Source organism: Meles meles, chromosome 1 (assembly GCF_922984935.1).
Source record: "Meles meles chromosome 1, mMelMel3.1 paternal haplotype, whole genome shotgun sequence".
Lineage (NCBI taxonomy): Eukaryota > Metazoa > Chordata > Mammalia > Carnivora > Mustelidae > Meles > Meles meles.
Window position 1 is genome coordinate 1,016,393 of NC_060066.1, and position 21,820 is coordinate 1,038,212.

General features: G+C 63.8%; 3 protein-coding genes across 4 annotated transcripts; 2 read left to right on the forward strand and 1 right to left on the reverse strand.

The window, feature by feature from the left end:
- The first annotated feature begins 3,930 nt into the window (after window positions 1–3,930).
- On the forward strand, window positions 3,931–8,991 carry GFUS (GDP-L-fucose synthase). Its single transcript, XM_046022011.1, has 11 exons — window positions 3,931–4,044; window positions 4,964–5,120; window positions 5,450–5,564; window positions 6,710–6,838; window positions 6,915–6,988; window positions 7,181–7,314; window positions 7,412–7,476; window positions 7,838–7,904; window positions 8,054–8,133; window positions 8,299–8,398; window positions 8,643–8,991. Exons 2-11 carry the CDS (start codon window positions 4,975–4,977, stop codon window positions 8,696–8,698), a joined length of 966 nt encoding a protein of 321 aa, XP_045877967.1. The 5' UTR covers window positions 3,931–4,044; window positions 4,964–4,974; the 3' UTR covers window positions 8,699–8,991.
- Window positions 8,992–11,166: 2,175 nt separating this feature from the next.
- On the forward strand, window positions 11,167–16,181 carry PYCR3 (pyrroline-5-carboxylate reductase 3). Of its 2 annotated transcripts, none has more exons than XM_045978491.1 (7): window positions 11,167–11,383; window positions 12,952–13,016; window positions 13,479–13,658; window positions 13,988–14,200; window positions 14,507–14,599; window positions 14,808–14,997; window positions 15,314–16,181. In XM_045978491.1, exons 1-6 carry the CDS (start codon window positions 11,281–11,283, stop codon window positions 14,988–14,990), a joined length of 837 nt encoding a protein of 278 aa, XP_045834447.1. In that variant the 5' UTR covers window positions 11,167–11,280; the 3' UTR covers window positions 14,991–14,997; window positions 15,314–16,181. The 2 variants fall into 2 exon arrangements, with proteins under 2 accessions (XP_045834447.1, XP_045834450.1); XM_045978494.1 differs by lacking the exon at window positions 11,167–11,383 and adding an exon at window positions 11,390–12,501.
- A 1,258-nt stretch (window positions 16,182–17,439) lies between these two features.
- TIGD5 (tigger transposable element derived 5) lies at window positions 17,440–21,529 on the reverse strand. The gene has a single exon (XM_045979767.1). It carries the CDS (start codon window positions 21,527–21,529, stop codon window positions 19,580–19,582), a length of 1,950 nt encoding a protein of 649 aa, XP_045835723.1. The 3' UTR covers window positions 17,440–19,579.
- Window positions 21,530–21,820: the final 291 nt, after the last annotated feature.

Below are 21,820 nucleotides of genomic sequence, written 5' to 3' on the forward strand. Positions count from 1 at the left end.
TGTGAGTCCCCCAACTGTGCTCTTCTTTTTCAAGACTGTATTGTCTCTTCTGGGCCCTTTGCGATTCCGTGTGAATTTGAGGATGGGCGGAGGAGTGCTGACCACACTGACTCCATCTTTGGCTGTCCATCTCCCTCATGCCCACACGATGACTTCCCAGGGCTGGTCAGCATAGGGAGGTTAACTCAGGCCCTGTGGGGAATGTGGGAAGGCTTGTTCTGATCTTCCTTAGAGTGGTGCGCAGACGGCCCCATTTTAGATGGTTACCCTTTGTTGTTTGCTTATTCAGGGTTCAAACCCTCTGCCCGTCTTTCCTCCCAGCCCAATAGTTCACAAGGATTGAGGGGGTGGTTTTCATCTTGTTTTAAGTCAAGAAGTCACAAACTGCATTTTTTTTTTTATGAAGGAGAAAACCTCCTGCTTTTTGACTATTGTGAATAACGCTGCTAGGAACACAGTGCCCAGATATCTGTTTGAGTCCCTGCTTTCCATTCTTTGGGGTACACAGCCAGACACGGGACAGCAACCGCCACCCCACGTCAGAGCCCCACCAGCAGGGCACAAATGCACAGATATGGCCACATCCTTGGCAACACTGGTTGTTTTCCATGTTTTTGACAGTTGCCATCCTAAACGGTGTGAGGTATAAATGCATGGTTTTTGCAAGAAATAAAAACTGGGGGTGCCTGGGTGGCTCAGTGGGTTAAAGCCTCTGCCTTCGGCTTAGGTCATGATCCCAGGGTCCTGGGATCGAGCCCCACATCGGGCTCTCTGCTCAGCGGGGAGCCTGCTTCCCCCTCTCTCTCTGCCTGCCTCTCTGCCTAATTGTGGTCTCTCTCTGTCAAGTAAATAAATAAAAATTTAAAAAAAAAGTTCGTTAAAAAAAGAAAAAAAAAAAGAAGTAAAAACTGGCATTAGTACTTGTTTTGTGTTACTCAGTAGTCCTCTGCTCCCTGCCCCCTTGCTCCTTGAGACAGACTCTCCCAAGAAATAATGCTGGAGTATTGTGAGCCGGGGGCCAGCTGTGCCCACATCCAATGGCTGGACCCAAACCAGTCACTGTTACAAGCACATTTCATGAGACTGCACCAGGGTGAAGACACAAACGATCAATATTTATTGTCTATGATGACGAGTTTCCAAAAATGAAAACAAAAAAATGATTAGTATCTCACTGATTTTACTCATTGTAAAGTGGTACAGGCTTTGACTTAAGGGAAAAGCTTAAACCAACAAACAAAACACTGGGCGGGGATACATGGGTGGCTCAGTCGTTAGGTGTCTGCTTTCGGCTCAGGTCGTGATCTCAGGGTCCCGGAACCGAGCCCCACATCAGAACCCTGCTCAGAGAGGAGCCTACTTCTCCCTTTCCTCCCCATTCATGCTCTCTCTCACTATCTCTGTCTCTCTCTCTCGAATAAATGAATAAAAATCTAAAAAAGAAAAAAAGACATAGGCTTGGGCAGAAATTAAATTTTAAAAATAAAATTAAAATTAAAAACGAAACAAAGCAACAACAACAAAAACTTTGGGGTGCCCTGGTGGCTCAGTCAGTTAAGCATCTGCCTTCAGTTCAGGCCATGATCCCAGGGTCCTGGGATCAAGTTTCTCATCGGGCTCCCTGCTCAGTGGGCTTCTTCTCCCTCTGTCTCTGCCTGCTGCCCCCACTGCTGTGCTCTCTCTTCCTCTCTCTCTGACAAATGAATAAAATAAAATAGAAACATGCAAGAGTAATGTTCCAATAATTATGTGATGTTGAGAAAATGAGAAACAAAAATGTTTGTATGACCATGAGGGAGAAAATTCTCACAAAAATAAGCCCAAATGTATACCTGCATCCCAATGCTTTCTGCACCAATGTCCACAACAGCCGAACTATGGAAAAAGCCCAGATGTCCACTGACAGATGAATGGGCAAGATGTGGTTCATATACACAACAGAATATTACTCAGCCACCAAAAAGAATGAAATCAGGGGATCAGGGTGGCTCAGTGGGTTAAGCCTCTGCCTTTAGCTCAGGTCATGATCTCAGGGTGCTGAGAGCCCCATATTGGGCGCTCTGCTCAGTCGGGAGACAGACTCTCCCTCTCCTGTTCCCTCTGCTTGTGCTCTCTCTCTCTGTGTCAAATAAATCAATTAAATATTTTTAAATTAATTAAATATTTTTAAAAAGAATGAAATCTTACCATTTGCAACACATGGATGGAACTAGAGAATATGATGTTAAGCGAAATAAGTCAATCAAAGAAAGACAACTATCCTATGATTTCACTCATATGCAGAATTTAAGAAAGAAAACAGAAGATCATAGGGGAAGGGAGGGAAAGTAAAATAAGATGAAATCAGAGAGGGAGACAAACCACGAGAGACTCTGAACTCCAGGAAACAAACTGAGGGTCGCCGGAGCGAGGGAGTGGAGATGGGGGTGCCTGGGTGGCGGGCCCTAAGGAGGGCACGTCGTGGAGTGAGCACAGGGGTTGCACGGACGCCTGAATCTGAACTCTGCGTCTGAAATGAATGATACACCACGTTAATTCTTTGAATTTGAATTAAAAAATAAAACTTTTTATAACGCCCAGAAGCAGTTGTAATAACAACGACCGTCTGACTTCCTGATGAAAGCATAAGGGCGACCAAGAAGACAGGTTTTCTTTCGCACGTGGCGGCCTTCGAAAGCGGGGCGGAAACGGACCCCGAACCGCAGGAGGCAGAGACCTACGGGACGCTGCGCGGGGCGAGGGGTTCACGCCGGCTCTCCCCGCGGCGGGGCGGCGGGCGGGTGAGGCGCGCGGCGCGATTCTGGGTCCAGCACCGCTTCGGGGTTCGTGGGCGACTCCAGGCGCTCCAGCCTCAGAAGCGGCTTCTCCAGACTGAAGCAAAGTGCAAATAAAAGAGCAAAGGCCCACACGGTAACGACTTAGGGAAGTGTCTGCTTTGGCGCTCAGGGTCACCAGAACACAAATTACGCGACACGGTTTGATCGCAACAACACAATTAGTCGCCGGTGAAACGCTCGCTAGAGAAGGAGGTCGTGCGGCGGAGCTGCCGGCAGCCCGGGGAAGGGGCGGCCTCGGGGTCACCCCTCCCCCGCCCTGAGCGCCCAGACGCGGGGCCCCAGCGGTGCCAGCGCCCAGCTGCATGGCGAGCTCACGAGGGGTGTGCCCTCCCGCTGCGCCCTCGCGGTGCGCCCTCCCGCGGTGTGCCCTCGCGGTGTGCCCTCCCGGTGCGCGCCCTCGCGGTGTGCCCTCGCGGTGCGCCCTCCCGCGGTGTGCCCTCGCCGTGTGCCCTCCCGGTGCGCGCCCTCGCGGTGTGCCCTCGCGGTGCGCCCTCCCGGTGCGCGCCCTCGCGGTGTGCCCCCGCGGGGCGCCCTCCCGCGGGGCGCCCTCCCGCGGGGCGCCCTCCCGCGGGGCGTTGTCGGCACCGGAGCGCAGCGCACGGCTCGCCCGCGTGAGCAAGGCCGGTTGCCGGGAACTGCTTGCATCTACGGGGAAGGCCCGCGGGTCCAGGGCGGAGCAGTCACCGGGGGACCCTACGGACCCGGCAGACCCACCACGGTGGCGGGGGAAGGGCGAGGGACCCGAAGGACCCGTCCGGACCCTGCCCTGGCCGCCCTCATCCCTTTGGACCCGGCAGCTGGCCCCTCAGCCCCTGAGGCCGGCCCACGGACGGCCGCTGTCCCTGGAGCCGCGGACCAGCGCCTGCCGCTCCCCGGTCCTGCGGCTGCGGAGTCTCAGCGACCCTCACCTTCCCGGGCTGGGAGGACAGAGTCTCCGCGAAGCACTCGGAGGCCGCCGCGGCGGGACCCGCCCCGCCCAGGCGGAGCCGCGAGAACTACATTTCCCAGACTGCTGCGCGTTCCCGGACTCCACTTCCCAGCAGCGCCCGGGGCGCCCCCGAGGAATGCATTTCCCAGAGTGCCGAGGGCAGGCCCGTCCGTGCCCTCCCGGTCCCGCCCCCTCCACCTGGCCACCCCACGAAGCTGGAGACTCTAGCCCCTGCCGGAAGCCGCTCTCCAGGCGACGGGCAAGTGCGGCAGGTCGCAGGTGAGACGGCGCGGGGCTCCCGGGGTCCCCGCGGGAAACCCGGCGTGGCGAGCCGGGGCCCGGGCCCTGGCTGTTCCGTGACAGCCGGAGAGTCCTGAGGGGTGGCGGGACTCCGAGGGCCTGGAAGGGGACCCGGGGGCATGGGAGTGGCGTGGGAGGGTCCTCGCCAGCTCGCCAGCCTGCCGCTGGACTGCCCGCGCGGTCAGGAGCCGCCGGTGGCGGGGCAGTGTCCCCTCCGGCCGATGCTGGCCATGCGGCCCTGCCGCCGGGTCAGAGCCATCCTGCAGGGACGCGAGCAGATTTTTGGCCCGAGGATAGAGTCCTCAAGGGTGGTGGTGCCCTGAGGCCTGTCGGGTTCTGAGCCGGAAGCGCCACCTGCCCAGGAGGAACTAGGCTGGCAAAGGCTCTCCTGACCAGCTGGCGGCGAGGGGGGGCCTTGAACCGCAAACAGGGCGCTGCCCCTTCCTTGCCTATGGCATGTGAACTTTGGCTGGGAGTAACCTTCATGATACGGGCCAGGAGCCCCCAAACCCAAGATGGCCTGCCTAACCACTTGTCCGCTGGAGTTGTGCCGACCGTCCTCGTTCTTGGCGCCGTGTGGGTCTTGGGTTGGACCTGCAGGGCGCAGTCTGGGACCAGGCTCTCTTGGTTGGGTGGCAGCCCCAGGCTCCCTAGGGCCTGGGGCTGGAACGGGAAGACTCAGGACATCTGGGTCTCTGTGGGTCGTCAGCAGGCTCTCTTCTTCTCCCTGTGGTTGGAGGGGCGGGGGGTGGTTCTCATCCTGTTCCACTCGCCACAGGGAACCCTGGGCTAACCCATGGATGGTTGCTGTGGGATCCAGTGCTGAGGGGAGTGACCCCGAGCAGGGGCATCTCCAGGGAGTGGGGTTCTGTCTGCCTCCCACCATTTGCCTCCACAGGTGCAGCCAACATGAGTGAGACTGGAGGGTCAGTCCGAGTCCTAGTGACAGGGGGATCTGGGCTGGTGGGCAGAGCCATCCAAGAGGTGGTAGCAGATGGAGCTGGACTGCCTGGAGAGGACTGGGTGTTCGTCTCCTCCAAGGACGCGGATCTTACGTGAGTGGATCCATCCCTGGAGCAAACCCTTCAGAGCCAGAGCTCCAGGCCAGCCCCGTCCCTGAGTCTGGTAGCCTCATGTCTGGGTCCTTCCTGCCCGGTGGCTGGCCTGGCTTGGGTGTGTGCAGCTCTGCTTCTCGGCAAACATCCTCAAATCCGTTCCTGGAAGCTCACGGCCTCGTAACAGCCAGTGCCTGAACTGGCCACTTTCCTTTTTGGCAGCACCTCCTGCCATCAGCCCTGCCCCCAGCCTCCAGTACCCCGAGCCCAGAGCGCTAGCTCCTTCCCTCAGGCCTCCAGGGGACCTCTGATGGCCTGGTTCCTCCCAGGGACGCTGCACAGACCCGAGCGCTGTTCGAAAAGGTCCGGCCCACACACGTCATCCACCTTGCGGCAATGGTGGGGGGCCTGTTCCGGAATATCAAATACAACCTGGACTTCTGGGTGAGTGTGAGGGCCCTGTGCAGCACTGGGAACTTCTTGGTTGGCTTCCCATGCTTGTGTTTCGGCCCCAGGAAGTCCCTGAAGGTCAGCCTTGGCCCAACCAGGTGGGGGCAGTCCCTGCGGAGTCCCCAGTGATCATCTGCTTGGCAGGTAGACGGGCAAGCTGGTGGGCCTGTGGGCCAGTAGGAGAAGTCATGGAGCTGACTGGGGGGCTGGGGGAACCGAGAGAAACCAGTATTTGCTTCTCAACCCCGGGTTGGTTTCTACCCCTGAGCTCTCTGGGCCTCTAGACCCTCCTGCTCCCGGACTTCTCTGGTCCAGCCGCACTGAACCAGGCCTGCCAAGCATTCTGGGGTGCAGAGATGTGAGCTGGTCTCTGGGTCTGAGGCATCTGGCGTGAGGTGCGGAGGAAGGGGCATGAGGAGAGCAGAGCTCTCTGCCTACAGCCCTGCTCCTACCCGGCTGTTCCCCTGAGGCTTGACCCCACTAGCTCTGGGCATCTGGTCTTGGTGTGATTCAGCCCTGCATCAGGCACAGCGATGGCAGAGGCTGAGGTCAGATTCTGCCCAAGGCCCCTGTCACGCCAGAGATCTCCCTGTCTCAGCAGCACTCTTCCAAGAAGCCTGCCTGGGTGCCCTCTCTCCCTCTCCTAAAAGTGGTACAAATGCCCAGTTTCCTCCCAGGATCCACGGAAAGGGGGGGCGGGGGAGGAGTGGGGCTGGCCAAGGCTTCTCTGCTACTGGGTGGTGTGGTTGGATAGGTTCCTCTGGGGTAAAGGATTGGAGGGACCCCTCCTCCCCATCCCTGCCGCTGGGCCAGATTGGGCCTGCCCTCAGCCTCTGTGTGGACGAGGTCCAACCCTGAGCTAGGCCGTGTGGTCCTGTCCTCCGGCCCCCTCCCAGAGCCCCAGGGCTGGGGTAGGGATGGGGAGGATGTAACAGGTTTGGAAGGGCCGTGGTTTCTGGGAGGTCTATGCTGGGAGGTGTTGGCTTGTCCCAGGATGCGGTTAGGGTGAGCTGGCTCAGGTGCTGCCCTCGGGGGAGGGACCGGAGTGTGTCCAGCTCTGTCCCCAGAGGGGCGGGTAAGGTCTGGAGTCCTGCCTGGAGGGGCTTGAATCTCCCCTGCCCACCCCCCCGCCACGCCAGAGGAAAAACGTGCACATCAACGACAACGTCCTGCACTCCGCCTTCGAGCTGGGCGTGCACAAGGTGGTCTCCTGCCTGTCTACCTGTATCTTCCCGGACAAGACCACCTATCCTATCGACGAGACCATGGTGAGGGGCGGGGCCAGCGGGGGCGGGGCCAGCGGGGGCGGGGCCAGGAAAGCAAAGGCCTCCCCTGCTCGCCTAGATCCACAACGGGCCTCCGCACAGCAGCAATTTTGGCTACTCCTATGCCAAGAGGATGATCGACGTGCAGAACAGGTCCTCCGCCCACGTGCCCAGCCGAGACCCGGCAGGAGAAGGGAGGAGGGCCCCGTGGGTTCCCCGGGCAGGGCTCCCACGCTTCACAGCCCTCTTCGCGGGTCTTGGGTTTCTGCATCCATGAGGCCAGGGCGGGTGCGGTGGGTCCGCGGTCCCGGGGCAAGGGCCGGAGCAGACGCGGGGCCTTCGCAGGGCCTACTTCCAGCAGCACGGCTGCACTTTCACCGCCGTCATCCCCACTAACGTCTTCGGGCCCCACGACAACTTCAACATCGAGGACGGCCACGTGCTGCCCGGCCTCATCCACAAGGTGCACCTGGCCAAGAGTGAGTGCCTGCTCCTGGGGCGCCAGGGCCTCAGCTGGGAGGAGGCGTGGTGGCTGGCACAGCCCCCCCAACACCTGCCCCCTCCCTGGATCTGCAGGCAGCGGCTCCGCCCTGACGGTCTGGGGCACCGGGAGGCCACGGAGGCAGTTCATCTACTCACGGGTTGGTGTGGGGCGGCGTCTAGCTCTCCTCCCCAGGGTCTCCTGGCTGGCCGTGCTGGCTGTGGGAAGGCCGTAGCGTGAGGGAGCCTGGAAAAGGAGCGGGGGTCCAGGCTGAGCAGTCACAGGTCCTCCCTGGGTCCCTGTAGGCACCCGGCCCTCTGGGCGTCGCCAGGCGCAGCACGGAGCTCAGTGAGAGACGTGACTCTCTGTTGGGGGGAGCTGGCTGAGAGCCTCCCAAAGGGAGAGACTTCTGGCCCCAGTGGAGCCCGGGCTGTGCCCTCACCGAGCAGAGCACCTAGGAGGGGTGGCCTTTGGGCCCATGTGGCCGTAACTTGTGGCTTTTGACCGTGTGTGACTTCCAGGACCTGGCCCGGCTCTTTGTTTGGGTCCTGCGGGAGTACAACGAGGTGGAGCCCATCATCCTGTCAGGTGGGTCCCCTGGTGCCGCTGCCTCTGCGGCAGGGCAGAGCCCGTGTCCGTCCTGAGAGCGGCTAGGGCTGGGGATGAGTATCGGGGGGGGACTGGGGGACAGCGAGGCCAGGCGGAGGAGGCCTGACCTGGCTGTTGGCTCCCCACAGTGGGCGAGGAGGATGAGGTCTCCATCCAGGAGGCAGCCGCAGCTGTGGCGGAGGCCATGGACTTCCATGGGGAGGTCACCGTATCCTTTGGCTCTGACGCACCCAAGATGGCTCTTGCGCTGGCAGGTGTGGGAGAGGAGGGGTGGTGCTCTGTCCCCAAGGCTCCCCCTGGGAAAGGCAGAAGGGTTCAAGGGCAGGCTGGGGCGGGGTCACCCCTTCTGCTGTGGCCTTGACCAGGCACCTAGTTTGACACAACCAAATCGGATGGGCAGTTTAAGAAGACGGCCAGTAACGGCAAGCTTCGGACCTACCTGCCCAACTTCCGGTTTACACCCTTCAAGCAGGGTGAGCCCCCTGGTCCTCCTACCCCGTCCCTCAGGACCTCCTACCCCCTCCTTCCTGCTTGGGCTTCCCTGCTTCAAGCTGCAGACCCCCTCAGGGTCTGGTGTCCAAACCCTGGTCGGGGAGGCAGGACACGGAAGGGGTAACTGCCTGTGTCGCGGGGCCTCTGGCCTCCCCCTGTCCTCCAGCGGGGATCAGTGCAGCCCCAGCCCTCACCGGCCACCACCTGTCGCCTGCCCCTCTGCAGCTGTGAAGGAGACCTGTGCCTGGTTCACCCAGAACTATGAGCAGGCCCGGAAGTGAAGCGTGGCGTGCGGGTAGGCGCCGGTTGCTGCCGAGGCCTTGGAGACAGCAGCCTCAGACCCTGCGAGAGTGGAGGCTACTGCCTGGCCATCTGGGCCCACGTTCTACTCCGCTGCCAGGGCGGCTCTGGGCAGCTGTGCGGTGCGGCTGCCATTCATGTCTGTCCTCAGGGAAACCAAGGGCTGGCCAGGCCCGGCACCTTGCTCCCCGACACCAGTCCTGGGGTCCTGAGTGTGTCCCCTCCTAATCCTGCTCTCCCACTCCACGGGAGGTAATAAAGTCCGTTTTCCCAGGCCTGGCCCCAGCAGCTCTATGCCACCCCCTCCCCCTGCAGGCACTGTCTCCCTGAGCCAGGCCAACCCCAGGCTAACCATTCATCTGCTGACCGCTCAGCCTGCTGGGCCAGGGCGGCTGACTGTCGCTGGAGCAGTAGGGCAGCAGCAGCTGGTAAAGCAGGTGTGCGGGCGAGAAGAAGGCCGGCTGCAGGGGAAGGTGGTGCTGAACGGGTGGGGACAGGGCAGGGTAGCCGTGGCAGTCCCAGTGGGTGCTGTGGCCACAGCTTAGTCTTTCCGTGGGATGTCATGTGCAGGCCCGGGTGACCTGAACTCCCTGGGCCTACCTGTCAGTGCTGGGACTTGGCAGGACAAAGCTGTTACCGGATTTGGAAAGGCTGAGTAGGCATGTGGATGGATCCAAGAGGAAGGTGGTGAGCAGACCCCAGGAGAGAGCTGTACGGGGCCTGGGCCCTCCTCTGCGTAGGCCTCGGACGGCAGCTTGTGATGGGGCCTAGCCTGCCCTCCCCTGGACAGGAGCGGGGGTCACAAAGGAGGCCTGCTGGGCTTGGTGGCTGGGGGTGAGCCGCACAGACCTTCCGGATCTCAGCAGGAATCCGGCCAAGTCCTCAGGGCGGTCAGTGCTGGGGTGTGGACCCAGGAGTGCCCAACTCCAAAATCCTCAGATACCTTCCCTGGCCCCAGACCTGCCCTTGCTCCTGGGTCACCCTCTGTTGTCCTCATGCTGGTGGCTCCCAGACTCCTTCGGACCCCAGAAGTGCCTGGCGTCGTGATAATTCTGTGTTCAGGCAGCATGAGCCTCTCTCCACCGCTTTGAGTGTGCCAGTGTGTTTACTGCGGGGGGCGGGCCCCAGCTGGAAGGCGGGTCCTTGAATGGCAGCCCATCTGCCACGGCTGGGTGGCCTTCGTCACTCGCTCAGGGCAGGGCCCACACACTGTGGGGATAGTGCTGAATGAATGAGGGGGTTTAGTGTTGAAGCGCTTAGAATGTGTCAAAGTAGAGTTTAGAATAACAAAACATTTTTTAAATGCAATCTTTATTTTTTTTAAGATTTTATTTTTTGGACAGACAGAGATCATAAGTAGGCAGAGAGGAGGAAGCAGGCTCTCCGCTCAGCGGAGCTGAGCCCCAATGGAGCCCCAATGCGGGGCTCGATCCCATGACCCTGGGATCATGACCTGAACTGAAGGCAGAGGCTTAAACCACTGAGCCACTCAAGCGCCCCTAAATGCAATCTTTAAAGAAATCTACAATCTTAGATTTTCAAGCCTTATTTTCCCCGTGTCAATTAAAAGTTAAAGTACTCCACCCCACCCTCCCGTCAGTTTCTAACAGGGCCCTTTGCCGCCGCCAAGCACTCCATCGCCCCCCACCCACTCTGTTGGACCAGCAAGATGGGCCGGGTCTCCGCTGAAGACCCAGGCCTCAGGAAGGCCTCTCCTGCCCTCTTGCAGCAGCCTGGGAGGCCCAGGAAAACCGGGATCCAAGCTGGTTGTTGGAGCTTCTTAACCCCGTTCAGCGACAGGCCGCTGCTCCCATTCCCCTAGCAGCGCCCTCGTTACGCTGGCACCTGGACCCACTGCGGCTTGGAGAGGGGCTGACCACAAGCCCCGACCGGGCAGCCCTGCCCTCCGCACCTGAGTCCACGCCCCGGCTCCAGAGGCCCAGGGCTCCCCAGCTCCTGACACGTCCCGATGGTGCGGTCCGGGGTCCGGGCCTTGCCGGCCCCGGCCTTTCATCAGAGTCGGGGCGAATGCTTCCTCCTGGAAGCTACTAAGCGGCCCGGCAGCCCCCGCCGGAGCTTTCCCGGCTCTGCGGCGTCCCCGCGAGGGACACCCACCAGCCACGCGCCAGGGCGCAGACCGCCGGGACAGAGTCAGAGGAACCCCCACCCTTTCCGACCCTTCGCCTTTGAATGGAGCCTCTCAGGCGGCCTACAGCACGCGCCCGGAGCCTGCCACGGCGAGCTCCGGCCCGGAGCAAGCGGCCCACGCCTCCGCCCGCCGCGCAGCGTCCGGCCGACCGTCGGGTGCCCCGCCCCCGCGGCGCCCCGCCTTGCGCGCTCTCGCGCTCTCTCGCGCTCCCTCTGTCTCTCGGTCTCCCTCTCGGACCAATGAGCAGCGGGGCCGGGACTCGCTTCCGAGCGAGCGTAGAGCGCGGAGCCGGAAGGGGGTGGGCGGAGCGTAAAGCCCCGGGAGCCAATCGACGAGGACAGGGGCGAGGTGGCGTAGCCCATTGGCGGGGCCGAGGGCGTGGGGCGGGGCACGGTCGGCTCGGGCCGTGGCGACATGGCGGCGGCGGTGGCAGAGCCGGGGACGGACCCGCTTCGCGTGGGCTTTGTCGGCGCGGGACGAATGGCGGGGGCCATCGCGCAGGGCTTCATCCGAGCAGGTGGGGCGCCGCGGGCGTGGGCGCGTGGGTCCCCGGGTGGAGCCAGCGGGCGTCCGACGCGCGCCCGGCGTCCGAGGGAAGGGCTCACCTGCCCGGAGCTCACCTGCCCGGGGTGATGCGCCCCGCAGAGCCCCTGGGCGAGGAGCGAGGGCCACAGGCCAGCCCTGCGCGCGGGTCCGCAGGGTGGGCCGGGGCGGACCGCGGTCTCCGCTTCCTCAGCGCGGCGGCCGGGGGGCGCGAGGGCCCGCGAGGGGCCGCGGAGCCCCGGACGTGTGCGCGGTCCGAGGTGAGACGGAGAACCGCGTGTGGTCGGGAAGACGGGGGACGCGCAGCGAGCGGGAAAGTGGCGAGTCGGGGCGCTGGTTGCTGGCGGTCGATCAAATAACGTGTATTAGCGGCGACTTGGTCTCTCCTGCTCGCTCGACCTGACAGCTGGGCACGGCGAGGTGAAGTGTTTGGCGGCGGCATCGCCCTGGGGCAGCACCACCGCACAGCTGGGGCCTCCACCAACTTCTGCCCCGCCGCCTGGGTCCCGGGGTTGACCTTTGAGACGGCGACTCTTTCCGGCTTGCGGGCCAGCCCCACGGCGCCGCGGGCTGCAGGTGTCCTCCCCGTGGGCCCTGCGGCCCTTTGGGGAGAGAGTTCCCCGTCCTTCACAGCGCTGGGCGTGCGGCCGCTTTCCTGGTCTCGCCCCACTAGATGCTGCCAGCGTCCCCACGGTTAGGACAGCCGAAACCGTCCCTAGAGGTTACCACATGTCCCCTGGGGTTGAGGGGCAAAGCTTCCCGGGTGGAGGGCCACAGCGCTGTCCTGGCCTTACTCCACGGATTTGGAAAGCTTTACGTGCACGTTATGGGCGGGCTTTCCGTCTTCAGCCACAGTCGGGGTCCGGGAGGGTCAGAATCATCAGACGAGAGTTGAGTGCATGTCGCAGGTGTTTCCCCTGCAAAACCTGGCGGTATGGCTTTCCTCCCAGGGCCGTGCAGCTTTCGTGTGTGTTTGCTGGCGTCACTGTCGTGACTAACCGGCTCTGCGCTCCGGTTGTGGGATGCGCTTCTGCCTCCCTGTTAGACCGCACAGAAGCTTAACCTGCCCAGCCCTGTACACCGCAAATGCAGGTGATTTCTACCAGGGGGGCTCGTAGCCTCTGCTGGGACATCCCAGCACAGACACACCCCCAACACCCAGGGAAGCCCAAGCCCTATTGTGTCCCCCTCCCTCCCGTGCCCACTCCTCCACCCCAGCCTTCCCGTCCCCCAGTGCTGTGTCCTCATGAGACGAGGCAAGCTCTTGGGCCCTGCGTCTAGCCCGCCGTGGATTCAGCAGGGCAGGCAGGTGGTGACGACTGACACGCAGACTAGAATGGGGCTGTGTCTGCTTCTGGGTGCTTGGAACGCCCCTGCCAAGCACTTGGGTTCTCACAGAGTGTCAGGCCAGCTACGGGCCAGGGTGGCCCGGATGGCTGAGCATGACACGCCCTTCAATAAGGGACAGGCCAGGCTGGTTCCCGCTCTCCCTTCCTTCCACCCCACCTCTGCACTGACCCTTGTGCTTTTGCCTCTCTCCAGGGAAAGTAGAAGCTCAGCACATACTGGCCAGTGCGCCAACCGACAGGAACCTCTGCCACTTCCAGGTGAGCTGGGCCCCAGCTCTTCTAGTTGAGGCTTTCCTGGGGGGCTCATGGTGGCTCTTGGCCCCTGTCCCTCTGAGACAGTTCCTGGGGTCAGGGAAGTGCTAAACTTTTGAGAGTGGCTGGGCTGGACTGGGAAAGGGGAGGCCAAAGACCAGAAGAAAAGTCCAAGTTGCAGAGGGCTAGGACACAGTGAAGGGTTTGTGTGCTCCTGTACAAGCGCACGTGTACATGTGTGTTGGGGGGGCAGAGATGGTTGTGGTACTCACTGGGGTCAGGGGCGTGGAGAAATGCGGACATCAGGGATCCTGTGAGGTGCAGGGTTGGTCCTGGGTGAATCTTGGCCATTGGATGTCGGGTGGTGCAGGCCCTTGCAATGGGAGAGACCCATGGGGGCCCCTGGGGATGCCACGGTCTGGGAGTGTCCCATGTACCCCAGCCCCGATCCTACTGTCCCCATTGCAGGCTCTGGGCTGCCGGACCACCCACTCCAACCAGGAGGTTCTGCAGAACTGCTTGCTGGTCTTCTTTGCTACCAAGCCCCATGTCCTGCCCGCTGTCCTGGCAGAGGTGGCCCCTCTGGTAACGGCCGAGCACATCCTGGTGTCTGTGGCTGCCGCGGTCTCTCTCAACACCTTGGAAGAGGTGAGTGGCCCGGGGTGGGTGGGGGGAGGTTATGTGGGAGCTAAGGGTCTGACCCCAGAGTCCGTTCTGCTGCTCTGAACTTCCCTCCCTGTGCCATCGCACACTGGCTGCAGCCTGGGTTCCGCCCTTTAGGAAGGTGGCACCTTCCTGCGCCACACCTGCGCCTGCCGGCCTCTCAGACCAGCCCCAGCCTGAGGGGTGGCCAGGTGGCTAAGGGGGCTGGGACCCCACCCAGGACCAGGGGAGGGAGCCCACAGCTGGCTGCGGCCCGAGCCTGCCTTGCAGGCCCAATCCCACATGACCCCTGACTCCGGCTCCTCTCTGACCAGCTGCTGCCCCCGATGGCGCGGGTGTTGCGGGTCTCACCCAACCTGCCCTGCATGGTTCAGGAGGGGGCCGTGGTGATGGCACGGGGCCGCCACGCCGGAAGCAGTGAGGCCAAGCTCCTGCAGGCCCTGCTGGAGGCCTGCGGGCAGTGTGAGGAGGTGCCCGAGGCCCTCGTGGACATCCACACCGGCCTCAGTGGCAGCGGCGTCGCCTACGTAAGTGTTGCCGCGTCCCCCGCCCCCGGGCCAGCCCTTGGCAAAGTGGAGACTTTGAGTCCCTGCCATGACCCCGGCCTTCGGGATTCCATGACTTGGTTCTTGGGCTGCCTGTGAGCTCGACTCTGCGCTATGTCGTTGCCTTCTTGGGCCTTTTTCCAGTCAGACCCCTGGGCTCAAGCCTCAGGCCAAATTCCTGCACTGGTGGCCAGTGTCCTGGGCTGTGTTCCTGAAGGTTCCAAGCTTTCTCCTGACTGGGGGCTACGTGCGGGAGAGCGTTGGCTTTGACGGTCCCCCGCCTTCCAGGTGTGTGCCTTCTCCGAGGCCCTGGCCGAGGGCGCCATCAAGATGGGCATGCCGGGCGGCCTGGCCCACCGCCTCGCCGCTCAAACCCTGCTGGTGAGTGAGGGCAGCCCCTGAGGGCTTGTGGGAGGGGGCGTGCGCTGGTCTGTCTCCCAGGAGCAGCCGGAGGAGGGACAGCAGGCCCAGGAAGCCTGGATGGAGATTTGGGGTGGGGGTGGGGCGTGGAGCAGGCTGAAGCAGGCTGCAGCAGAGGAGAAGAGGCTGCCCCCCTCCCCCGAGTCACCCCCAGGGCCTCTCTCCCCAGGGGACAGCCAAGATGTTGCAGCAGAACGGGCAGCACCCAGCTCAGCTGCGGACAGACGTGTGCACGCCAGGCGGCACCACCATCTACGGGCTCCACGCCCTGGAGCGGGGTGGGCTGCGGGCCGCCGCCATGAGCGCCGTGGAGGCCGCCACCTGTCGGGCCAGGGAGCTCAGCGGAAAGTAGGGAACAGGTACTGGCTGTGGGCTGGGCTGCCCGCCCACCCCCTCCCCCAGTTCCAGCCTTCCCTGCCCCTTCCCCTGGACTGCAGCTCCCCACTGTGAAGGAGCCTCCCGGGCTGCCCCGACCTCCAAGGGAGCAAATGAGAAGGGACAGGACTAGAGGGGTTCATAGGCAGGGCGTCCCTCACCATGGGAATCACCCCCCCCCCCGCCAGCGCAGGGCAGAGGCATCACAGCAGTGGCCCCCCATCTCAGGTGACTTGGGTCCGGAGGGCAGTGTGGGCCAGGGCCCCGCGTGCTCAGCTGATGGGTCGGCCCTTCCCACAGCTGTCTCACTGCAGCCCGCTCGCGGCTGGGGGGCTGGGGGAGGACCTGGACACTGCACGGGAAACAGGCTCCTCCTCACTGAAGCCAGCGCTGGAAGGCCACCGAACGCATCACGTCCCCAGGTTGACCTGCCATGCGTGGGGCGGCGGCAGGTCAGCTACAGGGAGCTGGCCTCGCCTTGCCAGCTCCTGAGAAGACCTGGGGCTGAGGAGGCGCTGCACCCGGTCCTTCCCTTGGGCCCCATGAGCAGAGCCCTGGGTGGGTCTGCCGCAGTGCCCGTCCCCCGCAGGCCAGGGGACGTGCCCAGCCTGCTGCAGAGCAAGGACTTGGCTTCAGCTGCGTGTGGGCCCCCTCCCCCCGCTAAGCTCCTGGCAGGTGGCAGGCAGAGCTGGCCTCCGACATCCGATCCCTGGGTCATCCTTAAGGGTCTCCTGGCCTGGCCTCCCGACAGGACGTGGCTCTTGGGCACATCCCCACATGGAGCAACCAGCTGGGAATGCCGGGAACTCGGGTCCCAAACCAAGGCCATGGGGCCTCTGGGGGACGGTGGGCTGCCTGCCGCTGACCCCCCACACTACCCCCGTGGCTCCTGGGCTCCCCCACCCCCCCACGGCCCTGGAGTGCTGGAACTCCCCTCGCTCCCACCTGCCGGCCTGCTGCCGCCTGGCCTCCGCGAGGTGGGAGCGGGCCACCTCCGGTTTGCCGCCAGCCGGTCCCGTCGGGCCGCGGCTGGTGACACCCTGTGGCAGGGTTCCCCCAGCTCCCGCCCTCCTCCCCAGCCTCCAGTCTGGCCACCCACGCACGTCCCCAGACGACTTATGCACCTGAGCGACCTGGGAGGTGGGAATAAAGACGCTGTCTGATCGCACTGCGTGACCGATCTTTAGGCTGAGAAAGCAGAGTCCAGGGGCCCGGAGGTACCTGTGAGCTGAGGCTCGGGCGCTGGGAGCCGGCAGGTGCAGGTGGTGTGGGGACACCGGTTACCGGTCCTGGCTGTCGGCCCTGTGGGCTGGAACCATTGCTCCTCGCCCCGCAGTGTGTGGTGGGTTCAGCTGTGCGCCTTCTCATACAGCCCAAGAACCTGGCTGGGTCAGCTCGTGGGGCAGGGGACGCACCTCTGGCCAGCCCAGGCGGGAGGGCAGCCATGCCCTGGACAGGACAGGAGTCACGAGAGTGGCTTTGGGGGTCAGGCTGCAGCCTCATCACCGGCTGCCCACAGCTCCCCTTGTAGTCCACGCTCAGGTTACTTGAACTTCTCTCATCAGTGTCCGTGTCTCCCTCACGTTTTCAGATTATGAGGTGTTGTCGATCTAAGCGTTGCGTCCAAAATTACAAAATCAAGACTTCAGAACTACCTGCTTGGCTGAGGGTACAGAGCACAGAACCCAATCCTCAGGGTCACGAGCTCAGGGTCACTTGACCGAGAGATTAAGTAAAACGGGGCGCCTGGGGGGCTCAGTTGGCGACGTGTCTGCCTTCGGCTCAGGTGATCTTGGGGTCCCGGGATTGAGTCCCGCATTGGCCTCCCTGCTCAGCGGGGAGTCTGCTTCTCCCACTGACCTCTCCTCTCATGCGCCCTGTCTCTCTCACAAATAAATAAATAAATAAAATCTTTAAAAAATAAAGTAAGGGGCGCCTGGGTGGCTCGGTGGGTTGTGCCGCTGCCTTTGGCTCAGGTCGTGGTCTCGGGGTCCTGGGGTCGAGTCCCGCATCGGGCTCTCTGCTCGGCGGGGAGCCTGCTTCCCTCTCTCTCTCTCTCTCTCTCTGCCTGCCTCTCTGTCTACTTGTGATCTCTCTCTGTCAAATGGATAAAATAGAATCTTTAAAAAAAAAAAATAAAAAAATAAAGTAAGTAAGTAATAAAATAGACACCAAAACTCAAAAAAATATACTAAAATAAGACTTTGGAACAGGGGGGCGCCTGGGTGGCTCAGGTTAAAGCCTCTGCTTTCAGCTCAGGTCATGATCCCAGGGTCCTGGGATCGAGCCCCACATCGGGCTCTCTGCTCGGCAGGGAGCCTGCCTCCTCCTCTCTCTGTGCCTGCCTCTCTGCCTACTTGTGATTTCTGTCTGTCAAATAAATAAAATCTTAAAAAAAAAAAAAAAGACTTTGGAACAGGGACACGTGAAGTTGACATGAACCTTTATTATAATGCACATTGGGCCCATCTGACTGCGTGAATTGCCCCATCAGCAAGGATGGTGTGAGAAGATCCCTCAACAGAGCGTGCACCCCAAAAGCCCCTGGTCTGCTCAGGACGCGCTCCTGGAGTCAAGCCTCACCTGTAGGCACTCTTATCCGAGGACACACAGCGCCCAGCTCTCCGCCGCCACCCTGACTCGCTGGGCTGGAGGGCGCGCTCTTACCCTCACCACGTGCTGACTTGGCCCCCGCAGCCCACCAGCTGGCTGGGGGTAGCTTCCCAGGCTTGCAGCCCCTTTCAGCAAGGCCGTGCCTCTCAGACGGGCTCCCTTTCCTGCTTGCAGCTTGGTCTCATCCCCCCAACAGGTGCAGGTCAAGGGCCGTTTTAGCGGAACCCGCACACGGGCCTGTCTCCATCTCCCGCCCCTCCCTTGCCCAGCCCAGTGGGGGCCCTAAGGAAGACTCACCGAGAGCTGCTGTTTGGAAGAGCAGCTGCTTCGAGTGCGCAGCCATTCAGCAGAGAGAAACTCGGGCCCAGGTGCACCCTGGCCTGGTGCCCCTGTGGGCCCTGAGGTCTGCCTCTCCAGGCAACCCCGGGGGCAGGCCCGGCAGAGCAGAGGCCCGGGCCTCCCAGCCCCAGGTCCCTGAGTTGCCGTCAGATGTTATAAAAGGTAAGACCCCCCGAAACCCCGTGCCAGCTGCTTGGGTTCGAGTCCCAGGGCCAGCCAGATGGCCAAAGGGGCCTCCAGGGCCACACGTTTGAGCCAGCTAATAAGTGGGCGCACAGAGGGTCTCCAGCTGGGGGCCGCCGCCCCCGATTTTTTACACCCTCCCTCAGCTTCCAGATTGGAGATGCGCGTGTGTAACACACCCAAGGTACAGTTCCACGGGGTAATTTCTGTTCTCAGACTCGTGACGAAGATGCTCTGGGGGTGCCCTCCAGCCGCCTCCGCAGTTCACGGCTGCCCCGCCACGAACACGCCGTCCACCTACAGCAGGAGGATGTGAGGCGGGTCGGGGCGAAGGGAGGGCAGAAGGGCCGCCCTGGGGGACACGGGCTGGGCCGCAGACCGGCAGCCGGCCTGCAGCTAGAGCCGGGTGGGGACGCACGAGCACTGCGTTCTTTCTCCCAAATGGAGCCCCTCAGGAGCCTGGGTGCTGGGCTGTGGGAAGCGGCTCCTTAGCCACAGCCCTGGCAGTACCGGGAGCGGTGGGGCGCCCTCGGAGGAGCACTAAGGCACTGTCCGGCTGTCCCCGTGTGGCTGTCAGTACCACAGGTCCGCTCCGGGTGGATGGCGTGGCCGGTCCGGGGAGCTTGCTCGGTCCCTCGTCAAGTCACCAGGGGCCCAAGTCTAGAAGGCTGCTAACCCCATAGAATAGGACAGTGGTTTGGGAGTGGAATTTGAAGGAAAACTAACGATCCCAGTGGAAGAGAAATCTACACTCCCTGCTGCGTCCAACACCTCGGGGTCCCCAGTCAGTGGGCCTCATCCTCCCTCCCCAGCCTCTGCGGAGCCAACCTCCAAGGCCAGCCCCAGGCTGGAGAATGAGATACCATGCTGGCCGCCCGGCAGGGCATCTGTAAAAATGGGTGTAACGTGCTGAAAACCAAAATGGAGCGGTATGGCTCCGCGATGACTGCATGGCCAGGCATGGGAACCGTGAAGCAGCAGAGCTCCAGACTTGCGGGAGTGCCGGTCCCTGTCCAGTGCATGAGATGGGCCGCCCGGGAGGAGGGAGGAGGTACAGGCACCGGGCTCAAGGTCTCAGCCCCACAAGGGCCAGAGCCGGAAAACTGACAGTGGCTCCGATTAGCGCGCTACGTCGTGTGCGTGCCAAGGGATCCCGGCTAAAACCACAGACCCCACGAGTTTGCTTGCCCAGGGAGGAGATGTAGGATCCCGGGCCCCTCTTCTAGCTCCCCCTCAGGAAGATGGGGACTGGTGGAGCAGAGCTAACAGCTTCTCCAAGCCAGCCTGGGGCCGGGATCCCTGGAGCCCCCTGAGCCATGGGGTGGGCCATCCCAGAGGAGAGAGGGAGAGGAAATGGAAGACTGTGTGTGTCCCCTCCCTCCAAGTGCAGCAGCAGAACAGCCACCGTGGGGGCCACTCAGGCTGGCTTGGTCACACCCCGTCCTCGGGGACTGCAGGAGAGGGGCCGATGCCCCCCAGCCTCCGGGCCATGCTGATCAGGGAGCGCAGCTGCACCAGCTTGGGGGGCCCCACCTCCTGTGGGTCCTGACTCTCCAGCCACCGAAGAGCCGTCTCCAGACCCCGGACAGCCTCCCCAGCTGTGGGCACGGCGGCCTCCTCCTCCCCAGCCCCCATGACAGAGGGTAGGCTGGCCAGGATGGGAGGGGCAGCAGGGACCAGCACGGGGGGCCGGCCAGGGCCTGCGTCCTCTCTGTAGCTGTCAGGCAGCCCCCCGTCATCGTCCAGGTGCAGCCACTGGGCCACCTCCCCGGGTGCCGGGTGCTTGCAGGCCAGCGCTGCCAGGTGCGTGAGGTCGCTGAGCACCCGGCTGTGCTCGGCGGTCTCCTCGGCCTGGCCAGCGGGCTGCCCAGCACAGTCCTCGTTGGGCCGGGGCTCGAAGGCCGCCCGTAAGCCCAGCAGCCAGCACCGCTCAATGCTGCCTGCCTGCACCAGGTCCCAGGACAGGCCGGCCAAGTACAGCATGTCCTTGAGCATGAAGCTGCGCATGAAGTCCAGCGGTGAGCCCCCCGCACAGGACACGGCCAGCCTCAGCAGCTCCCGCTTGTACAGCTGTTTGAAGGCGGCCACGACGCCCTGCTCCAGCGGCGCCGGGATGTGCGCCCGGCTGCTGCCCTTGGACAGGAAGAGCACGCGCACTGCCCCGTCCGGGGTCTGGAGTTCTTCTGGGGGGCTGACGGGCTCCGGCCGACACCGCCGGAGGGTGTCCTCGCTGTCCTCCAGGGCGGGCATCCTGGCGGTTGGGCTGGGGCAGGGCGGGTGGGCCACCAGCAGCACCGCCTTCTGCTGCAGGCAGCTGCGGCGCAGGTACCGCCTCACGCCGGGGACGAACTCCTCGAAGAACCAGCCCCGCAGCAGCGGGCGGCTGAGCCAGGCGTCCGGGCTGTAGCGGTAGGAGGCGGGGAACTTGTCCTGGTTGTGGTGGCGCAGGCTAGGCGGGTCCGGCAGCTGCCCGATGACCAGCGGCTTCAGCTTGTGGCTGCCGGTCAGGTTGGCGGCCAGCAGCACGGTCACCCGGTCACCCCGCCAGCGCCGGCCGCAGCCCCCCGCGCCGGGGTCCCCCGCGCCCAGGGGCGCGGCCTGCTCCGGAAGCAGCTTCCAGTAGAGGCCAGTGACGTTCGCGTTGTAGATCTGCTCGTCGCCGTAGCCGCCCTCCGCGGGGGGCGGCGGGGCCGGGGCCCGGTCGGGCAGGGGGGTGCCGGCGCCGGAGCCGGGGCGCTGCGCGGGCTCCTGCTTGACGGGCGGGCCGGGCGCGGGGCCCGCGGCCAGGGGCTCGGCCTCGCCATAGATGCGCTGGCTGGAGATGCCGTGGCGCTTCTGCCAGCGCCAGAACCAGCCGTGGCTCGCCTTGAAGGTGCACTCGGGCCCGTAGATCTGGCGCGCGAAGGCCTCGGCCTGCGCCTGGATGAGCGGCCCCGACAGCGGCACGCCGTGCTGGCGCAGCGCCAGGAACCACGAGTAGACGGCGCGGTCGATCTCCTCCTCGTTGGCCAGCCGCATCTTCTTGCGCTGCGTGCCCACCTCGCCGCCCAGCTGCTCCAGGAACCAGCGCAGCTTCGGCTCGTCCTTGAGCCAGCCGCGCAGCGTGCCGCCCGGCACCCCGAAGTCGCGGCACACGCTGGCCTGCCGCTCGCCGCCCTTGACGCGCTCGATGGCCTGCAGCTTGTCCTTGATGGAGTAGGCCTTGCGGAAGGCCATCTTCACGGCCACGCGGGGCCGCGGCCCGGGCGCCGGGGGCGGCGGCGGGCGCGCGGCGGGGGCCGGGGTGGGCGCGGGGAGCCGCGGCGGCTGCGCGGGGCGCCCGGCCGGGGGGTGGCGGCCGCGGCGCGGAGCCGGGCCGGCCGGGGGGCCCGCGGGGTACATAGCTGCGGCGGCGGCGGCGGCGGCGGCGGAGGCGGGGGCGCGGGGGCCACACGCCGGCCCTGCCGGCCGCGCGGGGCGGGGCGCTGGGGGCGGGGCCGGCCGGGCCCTCCCCTTTGTCTGGCCTGCTCTGGGGGCGCAGGCGCGCAAGCCCCGCCGCCCGGCCCCGCCCCGCGCGCCGCCCGGCCCCGCCCCGCGCGCCGCCCGGCCCCGCCCCGCGCGCCGCCCGGCCCCGCCCCGCGCACCGCCCGGCCCCGCCCCGCGCGCCGCCCGGCCCCGCCCGGCCCCGCCCCG

Coding starts and splice junctions, on each gene's coding strand:
- GFUS (XM_046022011.1), top strand. CDS start 4,975: ATGAGTGAGACTGGAGGGTCAGTCCGAGTCCTAGTGACAGGGGGATCT. Junction 6,839..6,914: donor ATCCTATCGACGAGACCATG/GTGAGGGGCGGG, acceptor CTGCTCGCCTAG/ATCCACAACGGGCCTCCGCA. Junction 8,399..8,642: donor GTTTACACCCTTCAAGCAGG/GTGAGCCCCCTG, acceptor GCCCCTCTGCAG/CTGTGAAGGAGACCTGTGCC.
- PYCR3 (XM_045978491.1), top strand. CDS start 11,281: ATGGCGGCGGCGGTGGCAGAGCCGGGGACGGACCCGCTTCGCGTGGGC. Junction 11,384..12,951: donor GCAGGGCTTCATCCGAGCAG/GTGGGGCGCCGC, acceptor GCCTCTCTCCAG/GGAAAGTAGAAGCTCAGCAC. Junction 13,017..13,478: donor GGAACCTCTGCCACTTCCAG/GTGAGCTGGGCC, acceptor TCCCCATTGCAG/GCTCTGGGCTGCCGGACCAC.
- TIGD5 (XM_045979767.1), bottom strand. CDS start 21,529: ATGTACCCCGCGGGCCCCCCGGCCGGCCCGGCTCCGCGCCGCGGCCGC.